Source organism: Columba livia, chromosome 2 (assembly GCF_036013475.1).
Source record: "Columba livia isolate bColLiv1 breed racing homer chromosome 2, bColLiv1.pat.W.v2, whole genome shotgun sequence".
NCBI lineage: Eukaryota > Metazoa > Chordata > Aves > Columbiformes > Columbidae > Columba > Columba livia.
In genome coordinates, this window is record NC_088603.1 from 26,943,691 (window position 1) to 26,955,245 (window position 11,555).

The 11,555-nt window shown below is 39.4% G+C and overlaps 1 protein-coding gene across 2 annotated transcripts; it reads right to left on the reverse strand.

Annotated features, from left to right (window-relative positions):
- Positions 1–998: 998 nt before the first annotated feature.
- PDK4 (pyruvate dehydrogenase kinase 4) lies at positions 999–11,504 on the reverse strand. Of its 2 annotated transcripts, none has more exons than XM_065051114.1 (12): positions 11,384–11,504; positions 11,109–11,323; positions 10,196–10,337; positions 9,087–9,158; positions 8,336–8,520; positions 7,819–7,908; positions 7,212–7,289; positions 6,498–6,574; positions 5,735–5,833; positions 5,336–5,446; positions 4,524–4,637; positions 999–3,501 (listed from the first exon to the last, which is right to left on the reverse strand). In XM_065051114.1, the coding sequence occupies exons 2-12, from the start codon at positions 11,245–11,247 to the stop codon at positions 3,358–3,360; spliced, it is 1,251 nt and encodes a 416-aa protein (XP_064907186.1). In that variant the 5' UTR covers positions 11,248–11,323; positions 11,384–11,504; the 3' UTR covers positions 999–3,357. The 2 variants fall into 2 exon arrangements, with proteins under 2 accessions (XP_064907186.1, XP_064907187.1); XM_065051115.1 differs by having other exon boundaries at positions 11,369–11,490.
- Between the last annotated feature and the right edge of the window lie 51 nt (positions 11,505–11,555).

Here is an 11,555-nt window from a genome sequence, read left to right on the forward strand (position 1 = left end):
GTATGTATTTCTGCTTGGAAAAACCTGAGGAGAAATGTGCTAGTCCTGTCTCTAGGGACTACAAGACAGTAAAGGTGGATAGGGAAAAGAAAACGCGATGGGTGTTGCTTTTACTGGTTTGGTTTAGTTTTCTGCAGTAGCTTATTAAAGTTGCTGGTGTACTTCTAGTTCTGGGTTGTTGCTCCCAACACACGACATACTGATATATGTCAGAGTGGTACATTTCTGTAATTGCAAAATGCTTAAAGTTTACACCACCTGATCTGCTTCACTGGCATTACAGGTGAAAAAAAACATTCTTAAAAGGGGAAACTCAGCACACAAGGCTGTCACTTGTAAATTTAGTGCCAGACAGCCAGTGGCTGGCTGTTTTTCACCTCTCTTTTTTCAGGTAAAAAGTACCTACACACAATTTTGCAGTTAGCGTATCTTCTTAAAACGGAGATGCAGGACATTCCGAGGCAAACAGAAGTCTGCCAAAGCACCAGCTGTACAGGACTGTTTTATCATGGCACAGCCTGTTCCATCTGAGAACAACTGTTCTCTTATGAGCCAGCTACTCAAAACCAGTTGTCCTGTTGCTTCGGAGCTGGAAGACACCCATGGAAAAAGTTGTTATAGACTTGATGATGCATGTCTTTTTTAATATAAAACTAAAACTCAGGGTGAACTTTTGTTATTTGTAACTGAACACAAAAATATTTTGGAGGGTAGAATGTGCACTGATGAAGGGTTCTCAATGTCATCTCTCAAGATGAATGCTATCTTAATTAGAAAGAATCAGGTGATGTGTATGTGATGCAGTGATTTTAGGTGCTATGTAAACTCACAGCAGATGCAATATTAAGCACAAGCAGGTCTTTTTTTCAGTGTTTTACCTGCTACATCTATTTGACACAGTATGAAATGTGCTTTCCTCAATTCCATTTCATGAGACTTAAAATAAAAAATGCCTTGCTTGCACTGGGCTTCTTAGAAGAAAATGAAGACACTAGACAACCATTTAGAAGATTTTATTATAAAATTATTTCTACATCCAAGTAAAAGGCTTAAAACCACAGCTTTACTTTCAGGAATAAAAATTCAGTAAATGCTAAAAAAAGACACTGTATGATCTAGACAGATAGCCCTTAGGTATTTTTTAAAAGTACAGAGATTCCACGTGGGTTCCTTAAGTGCTATAGACATCTCTGTCTGCAATGTGAATGTCTTTTGCAGCTTCTCTCTGCAAGCAACATTGCAGATATGTTTACAGCACCCATGGGCTTCAGCTGCTTTGAGATAGAAGTTACAGCTGCAGCTATGTTACAGATGTACAATACAGCATGAGATCATAACTCATACTCAGGCATTACTGGGTGCAGACAGAGAGGTAACATTTGTGTTTGCTTGACAACAATGACTATCTAGGTATCATTTTGTGACCTTGTATTCAATACAAAATCAACACATATTCAAGTATAGTAAGGCAGTGATGGCAGCTTTTCCACATCTGTATATTCTAGACAAAGATATTTCATTTCACTGAAGCTTATTCACTGAGATAAAAACAGCCTTGATGTAATACTGAAGTCATCATGCTCAGTAGTTATCACCAATACTTCTAAAGAAACAAAGCATATCAGGTTACTATTTTATTTTTGATGGATAAATCTGTGCAACAGGATTTCTAGAACACAAAAGTAGTTTCAGCTTTCATTCCTGTTAAAAAAAAATACTTCATATTCACAGCAGAATATGGAGTGGCTTTCTGTCCAAGAAATACAAATTTATTTTAGAAAACTGTCATACAACTGAGCAGGATTCTTTAAATGCTGTACTTGCAACTTCTTGTAAAGGATCATATACACCTAAGATAATACGTTACTTGGTAAAAAAATAATCAAGTCATATTATACAGCCCTGATAAACTTTGACTGGCCAGTTTGGCAACATCCAATAGTTTAACTTCTATTCTGTTGTTAAGTGTACCTTGTTTACAAGTGAGAAAATGCACAAGGATGGGAAATGAAGCAGCTTATTGAGAATGGAATAATTTCCCAACAGCTCTCACTGGCACTGTTCCTGTGACAATTCCTCATTATTTTCCTGTTCATAAGAGTCATTCTACAGTTTTCAGTACTGTTCGTATTTTGAAACTTCTTATCTCCTAAGCCCTTTTCATTGCAATAAACAGTTCTTAGAACAAAATTCTAGATCCAACACCACTCTTCCTGAAAACCTTTCTAATAGACTTTCGGTGCTCATCACAGCTTTCCAGGTGTAGAATTCCCACATACCATGAGCTAGTGTGGTCCAAAACAAACTCAAGAAAGATGACCGGCAGATTTTGGGTTTGCGTACCGACCCACTAAACTTCTAACAGCATGACAAAAAGGAACCACAAGACCATGTTTTAAAGATACTGTTGTTTCCTGTGTCATGCCTACATAATACAGATCACCAAACCCTTTCCGTTCAACTTGCACGTCTGACTTGAGTTCTTGCAAAATCCCAATCTACTTACTTGGCACACGCTTTCTGGAGTGCAGGGATGTATGCCAGATGTAGCCTAACCTTACAGCTGCTATAACAAAGTAGCTTTCCGTGTCTTTCCAGTAGCTTTATAAAAATATCCCAATTTCCTTCTTAGTTACCATATGCGCGGGAGCTTTACTTGGCTAGTTTTTCCATGAACAACTTAACATAAAAAAATCTAGCAGTGCAACTTGCAGAGCAAGGCATCAAATTAGAATTATTACTGAAAGACAGGTTTGTTGTATTTTCAAAACAGGACTTCCTTATATACGGAAAACACTTTCTCCCTACCTCCCAGGGCTCCCTCCCTCCCAGTCAGGATGTATTTAAACGCTGTTTGTATCTTGCTACAAGACTGCCATGTTAAGTTGATGTTTTGCAAATGTTATAAATACAGCTTTAAAGTACAGGTGTTATCTATCTACCTGAGAAGTTCTGTAATAAGATGAACCACTGATAACTATTCTAGGAGAAAAATATACACCATCATAACTGACCTTTATCAGTATTCATAATTCAAGCATTAAACAGGACTTAAAAATTGCACACCTCTATTACATCAAGTCTTTGCTCGTAAGAAAAAAAAATAGTCTGACTTTCCTCTATACACATCTCTTCTTTAAAGACCGATGTGCTCCTATTTTCCCAATCCTGAAGCCCGCAGCAAGATTCCACATTCAGTGCATGCAGCCCAGGCTATAACATCCGTATCTTCTTTCCCTTCTGCCAGTCCCGAAACTGAAGAATTTGCTTGTTTGGAGGTAGAGGAATACCTCCAAACACTAGTCTTTTTTAAGAAGCCAGCTTGATCCCCTTGAGTGCCTGGACACCAACTTCTCTTCAGAGAGCTGCACTCTGCTTTGATACATCCTTTGGGCCTTTACTTGGGACACACCAGTCATCCGCCTCTGAGGTAGCCTGGTAATGCTTGGAAGCTGATTTGTTAAAAACTGGGAGTTTTTCTACTGAGTCTGTTGATAGGGCCTAAGAAAAAAGATCATGAAGGAAAAAGTTATTTGGTTTCTACCTGTCAATAATGCCACTTTGCAAACATTCATGCAGTAGGTTTCAAGTGTTAAGCCACTGACACTACAAAGTTATTTATAGAAATATTTCTACAATACAGGCAGTCATTTCTGTGCTTCAGTATCTATGTTTGATTTGGATGATTTGGCAGGACAAACGCAATAACATCAAGTCATATTTACACATTTTATAGGCCTTCAGAGTTACTCTGTAAGCTGCTTTCAAGATAGTCCTGGAAGTCATAGAAAAGAACTTTCATTTACAAAATTCCAGAGAAACTTTAAAAAATATTCCTTTCTTACTTCCTTATTTTGCAGCTAAAATGCGTATTCTATTGGGAAACTGTCGTATATAGCTGAACTGCCATTTCTTTTGTATTGTTTCTCTGTTTGAGTGCCATTGGTGCTTGGAACTATGGTTTTGGTTTACTAGAAGAAATTCAAAGCAAGTTTTTCCCATGGGTAAGCACAACAAACAGAAAAAATACGTAGTTATTTTTTCCGGGTTACTTATAAAAACAGCAGTGCATGTTACATGCCAGGTATTCAAGGTTACTGATATCTGAATCCCACATATGGGCTATATGGCAGGTGTTGAATAGGACCAACTACTAGACTCTTCAAGGATTAGTTTATACAGACTTTCTGGTTGTCAGAGTAAAGAAGCAACAGTAAAGAAATTAGGTCTGTTGCTCACACCTTCCTGTTTCTGTTACTTCACTTTCTCCTACTACTTTGTATTCCATTCTAAACATTATTGGGGCTTTACCTAGAAGATTTTCAAGTAGACTAGTTAAAGCCGAGTGATCTTTTAAATTCTAGACACCAGTTACAAATCTTACTGGCATTTCTTAATAAAAATTAAAGATTTCCTACTCCTGAGGAGAGAATGTTTACTTTAAAATGATACTGAGAAGTTACTTCACTGCATTAATGGTAGTATCAACACTGTATTTGATTTAACCAAATGAAAATACATACCTTCAAGTAGATAATAGCATCTGTTCCATAACCACATATGGAATAGAGATTTAGATCTCCTTGGAAGTATTTAGCATACAGACGAGAAATTGGCAAGCCATACCCAAAACCAGCCTAAAAAAAAGTATAAGACAAAAGTAATTTATTTTTTACTAGCTCTTGTGACTTAAAATTAAATAGCTGGAAAGAGTTCAGAGATTTTAGACTTAGAAGGTCCTATGCATTTACTCGTCTCTTAAAATAAAACAGAAATCTCTAAGCAGTTTCATAAAGAACATTGAAACTGACCATTAAAAAAATCCAAACCACATGAAAGAAAAAACTAATCTCCATGGAAGAGTGAGGGTTTATATACGGGTCTTACTTTTACACATTACATTTCTGTATTTTCCCTGTCTTGTTTTTGCTAGTACAGCTTGATTAGTAAAAGGAGTTAGCTACTGGTAAATAAACAACAATAATCTAAGCCTATTGTGCTTGCCTCCATAAAGACAACATAATTTATAAGTTTGAGGACTGAGTGGGAGTGAAGACCAAGTAAATTACTGTCATTGGAGTATAGGAAAAAAAAAAAACAGTGTTAGATTCAGGCTGGAATGTTCTTCTTCATTTATACCTTTAAAAGTATATTTTTGTCCACTAAGCTAGATATTAAAAATCTGTTTCAGAAAGCATTCATATTTATGAGGCTCAGTCTTTGCACACCCCACAAAGCAATAGATAGACATAGTGTTTCATAATTTATTAACCTCCCAGTTTGTTCAACACTTTTAGCAACCGTATTAGTAATATGAGTACTGCAAATATCTTACAAGAGGGGTCTGTCGATCATCCTCCATGCTTGGCCTCGGTGCTGTGGAATACATGTAGCTAAACAGCTGCTCGATTTTCCTTACTGGAACACCACCTCCTCTGTCTGAGACCTGGTTCAAGAGAGAACAAAGTTAACTACAATCATGTTTTAAGAATGGTATTTAAAATGCTGTTATTTGAACAATCCCTTCCAACGGTATTACATGCAAACATTTATTTTGCAGCATATTATTTTTCAGTTAAATACCTGTACTAAATGGAGGCTATCAACAAAAGGTTCATGCATAGTATCTCTGATCTGTTTTCAGAGACTGCAAGTTCTTCTAATAGAATTTGCTACAGCATATGCAATCATAATGATTACATTAAAACCATATTGTAGTAGGGCAACAAAATACCTTAATTGCCAGGTCTTCTTTTCCTAGAACAACTGTCACTTCAATTGGAGAAAGGGAAGGACTGTCTTCTTGGAATTCAACAGTTGCCCTCATTGAATTCTATGGAAATGAAGGTTACCATCATCAGAAATCTCTGCACTTAAAATCATACCCCTGTTATGCAGAGGCTGAGCACAGTTACCCTCCATTCCTATTGGTGCCTAGCTTCTAAGGAAAACACTTAGCAATTAGTGTAACAGGAGCAGAGGTGGTCTCACATCTAAAAGCAACGAAGCACAGCCAAGACTCTGCTACGCATGAAAGACTATACTCTTCTCAACCAACAAACAGCCCAGCCAATGTCAGTTAAATAACCTTTAAGAGTCACCAGGTTTCTGGAGAAGAGCCAGAATTCTGTGCCCCACACTGACAGCGCATTAGCTCAGCCCCATTCACTACTTCAAGATGTATGCCCTACTCCACAGAAAAGGCACCAGGGCAAACCTGCACTACAGCTGTAACCCCTAAAAGCAGAAGGCTACCAATGGCCACAAGTCCATGTCCCACTTTTACTCTCTCACCCTGTCCTATTTACCACCACAAAAAAGTGTCCAAATACTCTCCTGCCAACTGAAATCATTCCTTTCCCAACTGCCAAAGCTATTTCCCCAAATAAGAACATTTTAGAAATCTCATTTTACTTTATTCAAATCTAGCTAGAGATTTTAAATATTGATGCTCCAGCTTCGATTACTAAGAAAAGCAGCAGTTTATACTGACATACCTTAAAGAGCTCAAAAAGCATGTGAAAAAGATGAGAAGGAACGTATACGATGCTAATTGGCTCTCCTGGATGTTTTCCTAGGGGAAGGGAAAAAGGTAAGCAAGATTTAAAAGGAGGATGGAATTTTTCTGTATTGTATCAAAATTTTAAAATAGCTAAATTGTATGTCAGAACAAACAAGAAAATCAAATCAAGTCTCAATTTTTTTTTCCCCTCAGATGAGCAAATGTTATGCGCTCATAACAGTGTTTAGATTGTAATTACCACTTGCTTAATAACAATTTATTTTCAAATAAACCAGAAAAAAATCTAGTATTAATTCCATTTTATAAGTAAAGGATTTTAGAGATTAAGCAGATTGCCTGAGATAAGACACACACAGGCACCTTGAACCAGAACCAGTGTTTCTCAGTCAGCCCCACTTCCTCACCTCAGATACAGAGCTCCTCTCTAGCAACTCTAAGTACAGGTTAAGTCTTACTACTCTCAGATTCATAAATATTACCTCAGGAAATCTGATGTTTAAGATACAATGACATTTGAGTTCTAGCACAAGACATGAAATGAGGTGCTTGTAACCGAAAATGAAGAGGAACTATCCCAAGACAGATCAACTGGTATGTACCATTACAGATATAGAAATGGGAGACTTTTGATTCAGTAAAAGCAGTTTTGCTGCCTATCGGAAGACAGATATTAAAGGTCTCATCTTACCATTCACTTGAGTAAGTTTCAGTTCTGGAGATGTTAAGTAATACTGGTCACACAGCAGCTTGGAACTTTCAAAAGCGTCTGAAAAATTTATTTAAATAAAATATGTGAAATGTAATGTCGAACACTGTAGAAACTCATTTTAATGCATGGCAAAATATGATTTTTAACTGTGTTAGCTGCTAAGGTGTTACAGACTCTAGGCCTGTGTTTCAAAGGAATGATGACATTGCATCCACTGTCTGCACTAAAAACTGAGAGTAAATAAGCAATTACAGCAACATAGGTAAGTCTTGTACAACTTGATAATTTGGTAAAGTAGATGTATCTGTTATCTACGAGTAGGCAAGGCCAATCTCAACACCATAGGCAACTTTTAACTCCTCTCTCAACTGTCACTTGCTAGGCCTTATTCCAACACATTTTTTTACTGCTACTTTGTATTTGAAGTTCTGTCCTGTAAAAGCTCATGTTTTGACAGACTGCTTTCAACTATTTCAATAAAAAGCAGTCAGCATCCTATACAGCACATGTTGGTTACCCAAACTGGTTGCAATCAGATACAAATACTGATCATGAAGAGAAGTGGTAAGGATTTGAGAATACATACCATTCACTACTTCAGCAACATCACAGCAAGGATCAATACTTCCAATGTGCCTTGGGTGTCCTGAGCGGGACTTATCATCAAAAAGAAGGGCTGTTTGAGATGAAAACAATACAACATTTAATTCCAAATATGGTATTATAAAAAGCCTTAAATTTAGACTAATACAGTGTGTTCACAGCATATAATTGTGTAAAATACTTGAGTGTTTATGCCTTTTGCAAGTTAAAAATGCTATCTCCTGCCAGAAAACTATGTTGGCTTTTCTGTAGTTCAACATCTAAAGGCTTTTCAGATGTAAGCAATGAGATTCCTACATATTTCACGTAAGACTTATTACAATTAGTCTGCAGTCTAGAAAACAAGTTTTCCCGTTACTTTTGTAAGTCATACATTCAGTTTCTAACTTTTCAGTGTCTTACAAAATCTGAGGCAGATCTACAACGGTTTTAAGAAATGTATACATTAACATGTTTCTCATTAGATTGAAGTTTGTCCTCAGGTAAAAATTTCTACTTACTGTGTTGATTCATTAGCATCCGGGTAGAAATACGGCTCATATAAAAACGATCCAAAAAATACTGAATGTTTTGATTGGTGACAGGATCTACTTTAAAAGTGTCTTTGTATTCAATTACTCCTTGTGCCATCGTAGGAACCACATCGTGATGTCTGTTTCGGACTCTAATTAATGTATCTATAAAACTAGATCAAAAAAGAGATCTTTTTAGAATATTATTCTACGACTACATGGAGGCAAGCTTTTACAATGTCATTATCTAATCCAGCAGCAGCATAGGTAAGTGCATAACCACCTTAATATTAAAATATAGTCTATTTTCCATTATTTTTAAAGTAATTCCTCACTGACCTAAACCAGAATAGTCTGATATTTTTAATATAAAAGGTCGAATTAACTGTATGTTTACTCATTCATATTGGTTTGAGCAGAGGAGTGTGTGAGGAAGGGAAAGAGACACCTAGCTGACATCTCAGAAAGAAGCAGGGATGTGACATCACGGATACTTTGTGTTGATATTTCTGTCGTGACAGTTCAAGGGGCAGTATGCCCTGGGAACTGAGCTGCAACGGGTCATATTTATTTGCAATATTGCTAAACATGATCAGAGATTTAAACCACCTTGTTCTATGCACAGCACTTCATGCAAGATTATCAAATTCAGCTCATGACAGCTGTCATTCTAAACTGACAACACTGTGAAAAGCAGAATGTGAGATCAAAAGTTCAAAGAAACAAATGAAAGGCTTACTCAGATAAGACTTTCTGGTCATCTGGGCTTTTGTGATTGAACTCAACTAGCTCCATTAGACTTTGGATGTACCTATTGAAAAAGAACACAAAAAATACATTTGTTTTTTATTAGTCTAGGAACAGCAAGAATACTTTGTCTTGTCCAAATCATTGCTCTTAACAAGTCAGCTAGAAGTGTGAAGTATCTCTGAAGTATCAAAGAACCATCCAAGTATGGAATCATAGATGAACACTTCTTGACTGCCTCAACCTTAAAAGTTTTAAAAGTCTCTTCTTGTGCCTGCCACACAAAAAAGAATCTAAACCCTCACTTTAGGTACATAGCATCCCCTTACAATGCTTGAGAAGAGAGGTGTTTTAAAAGAAGATCCAAATGACAACACTAGTAAGAAAGCCATGTGAACAACACTTTTCCAAATCTGATCAGCTTTGGCACAACTTAAGTACTTGAGCTGCTTGTGCTAACATCTGACAGTCTTGACGCATGTTGCAAAGGCACAATCGTTTGCTAGATTAAGAACAGTTTCTGGATCTAACTCTAATACTTTGTCCTTAATGTCAGCCATCCTTGCAAATGCTGCAGTTGTACCAGTAAAGCAAGGTTAAATCAGACCAAACCACTGTGTCAACCAGAGATTATGTTAACTGAATTCCAAATACTTGCTGCACAGGCCAAGACAATCTGCTATGGAATGGAAGCTCTGTTAGCAATTCCTTCAGTGAGAGACCCAAACAAGTATATAGACTGCTTCTGCAATTTTTTATAGCTCTGAGGGTCTGTAATGCTACGTGAAAACATGTTTTCTTCTCTCCCTTCCCAAACGGTAAGAAGTGAGATTTGCTCTATCAGCTATTTCAAACTGTTCATTTTTGTTTATTTGTTTTTAATACTATTTAAAAATAACAATATAACCATGTTGGTTTTCAGTTTCACTTTGTTATGTTAGAAAAGGGCAGCATATAACACCTTGCAATTCAGCTTTGATGAATGATCTGCATTTCTTGTGCATTTTGAAATTGACCTTCCACTATTCAAAGAACTTTATGACAAGCAAGTTGTCAAAGCTACGTTGTTTTACAGGCTGAATTCAAGTAGTTCCTACTTACCAGCGTTTTACTAATTGTACTGATGGAGTGCCTAGTAATTTAGCAGGAAGAAGATCAATTTCTCTCAGTATGTTTGCAAACCTCACAGGAAGTTCTTGCCGCAAAAACGCAAAAGAAGTTCTCTCACATCCATTAGTTGAGCCTGTGAATAAATCCAAAGTAAAAACCTCTTTTAAAAAGTTTCAAGATGCAAATACAAATTGCTGCCTTGCCACTTCTGTACTATATCCTTTGGAACCATGCTATTACTGGCCAGTTCTAAATGTACCTACATGTTAGTGCTGAACGTTGTTTACACGATGGCAAGAAACAGCGTGTTCTTGGGAGGAACACTTACACTTCCCATTTAGACACGGGACTTTTTTGTAATCCTCTAGAAGCAGCACATCAGCCTCAGTAAACACGGGCTTCTTCAGGGTGACGTCTGAACATAAGCACAGACTTCACAGCTGTCAATGCGGTAATCGGATCTGGGAATTGTTTGTTCGCCTCATCAGGACAAGACTAATGACAAGACTAATGCCCCATCCCATTAACACCACCGAATAAAGCCTGTAGCGTTATCTTCAGCTTCGATCGAGGCAGTCACGGGCCACCATCGCCCGGCAAATCGCCCAAGGCGACCTCTCCACCGCCTCCAGCCCCGGGGGGGCAGGTACCCGAGCGGGTCTCAGCCCCGCCGCTGGTGGGGCCGCTCCCCTCCCTCCGCATCGGGACGGGGGGCGGCGGCACCTCCAGCGCAGGCAGAGCCCGGGCACCCCAAGGCGGGGATTGCCGCCTCGCCCGGCCCGAGCACCGCCGCTCCCCCCGCCCTCGCCCCTCAGCGGGGAAACAAACCTCCGAGAGACAGACCCTCAGGCGTCCCCGCCGACCGGGGACCCCCCGACCCTCCCCTGCTTGTCCTGCCACTTACCGAAGTCCAGCAACTGCTTGATGGAGAGCGGGGAGGGAGAGAAGCGGGAGAACTGCTCCACCTCCCGCGGCAGCCCGCTGCGGCTGCTGGCCCCGGCCAGGGGGGCGGCGGTGCGCAGGGCGATCCGGGCGGCCTTCATCGCTGCCGGGACGTCGCTCGGTCAGTCTGTCGGTCGGTCTGTGGCAGGTGAACCGGTCGGTGCTTGGCAGGTAAATGGGTCGGTATCGGACGGGTCGGTATCGGACGGGTCGGTATCGGACGGGTCGGTATCGGACGGGTCGGTATCGGACGGGTCGGTATCGGACGGGTCTGCAGGTGCCGGTAGGTACCCGTGGGTCTAGCGCTGTCCGCACACCTGAGGCTGGTGGCTTCACGTGCTGCCTCTATTTACAGTCCCCGGGGAGGCGGGGCTCCTGCAGGCCACGCCCCGCCGCCCGTAACGGAACG

Excerpts from the sequence above, each read along its gene's own strand:
- PDK4 (XM_065051114.1), bottom strand. The coding sequence starts at position 11,247 with ATGAAGGCCGCCCGGATCGCCCTGCGCACCGCCGCCCCCCTGGCCGGG. Across the intron at positions 7,909-8,335 it reads GATGCTAATGAATCAACACA|CCCTTCTTTTTGATGATAAG; the intron begins GTAAGTAGAAAT and ends CATCTCAAACAG. Across the intron at positions 3,502-4,523 it reads ATGCTATTATCTACTTGAAG|GCCCTATCAACAGACTCAGT; the intron begins GTATGTATTTTC and ends CTTTTTTCTTAG.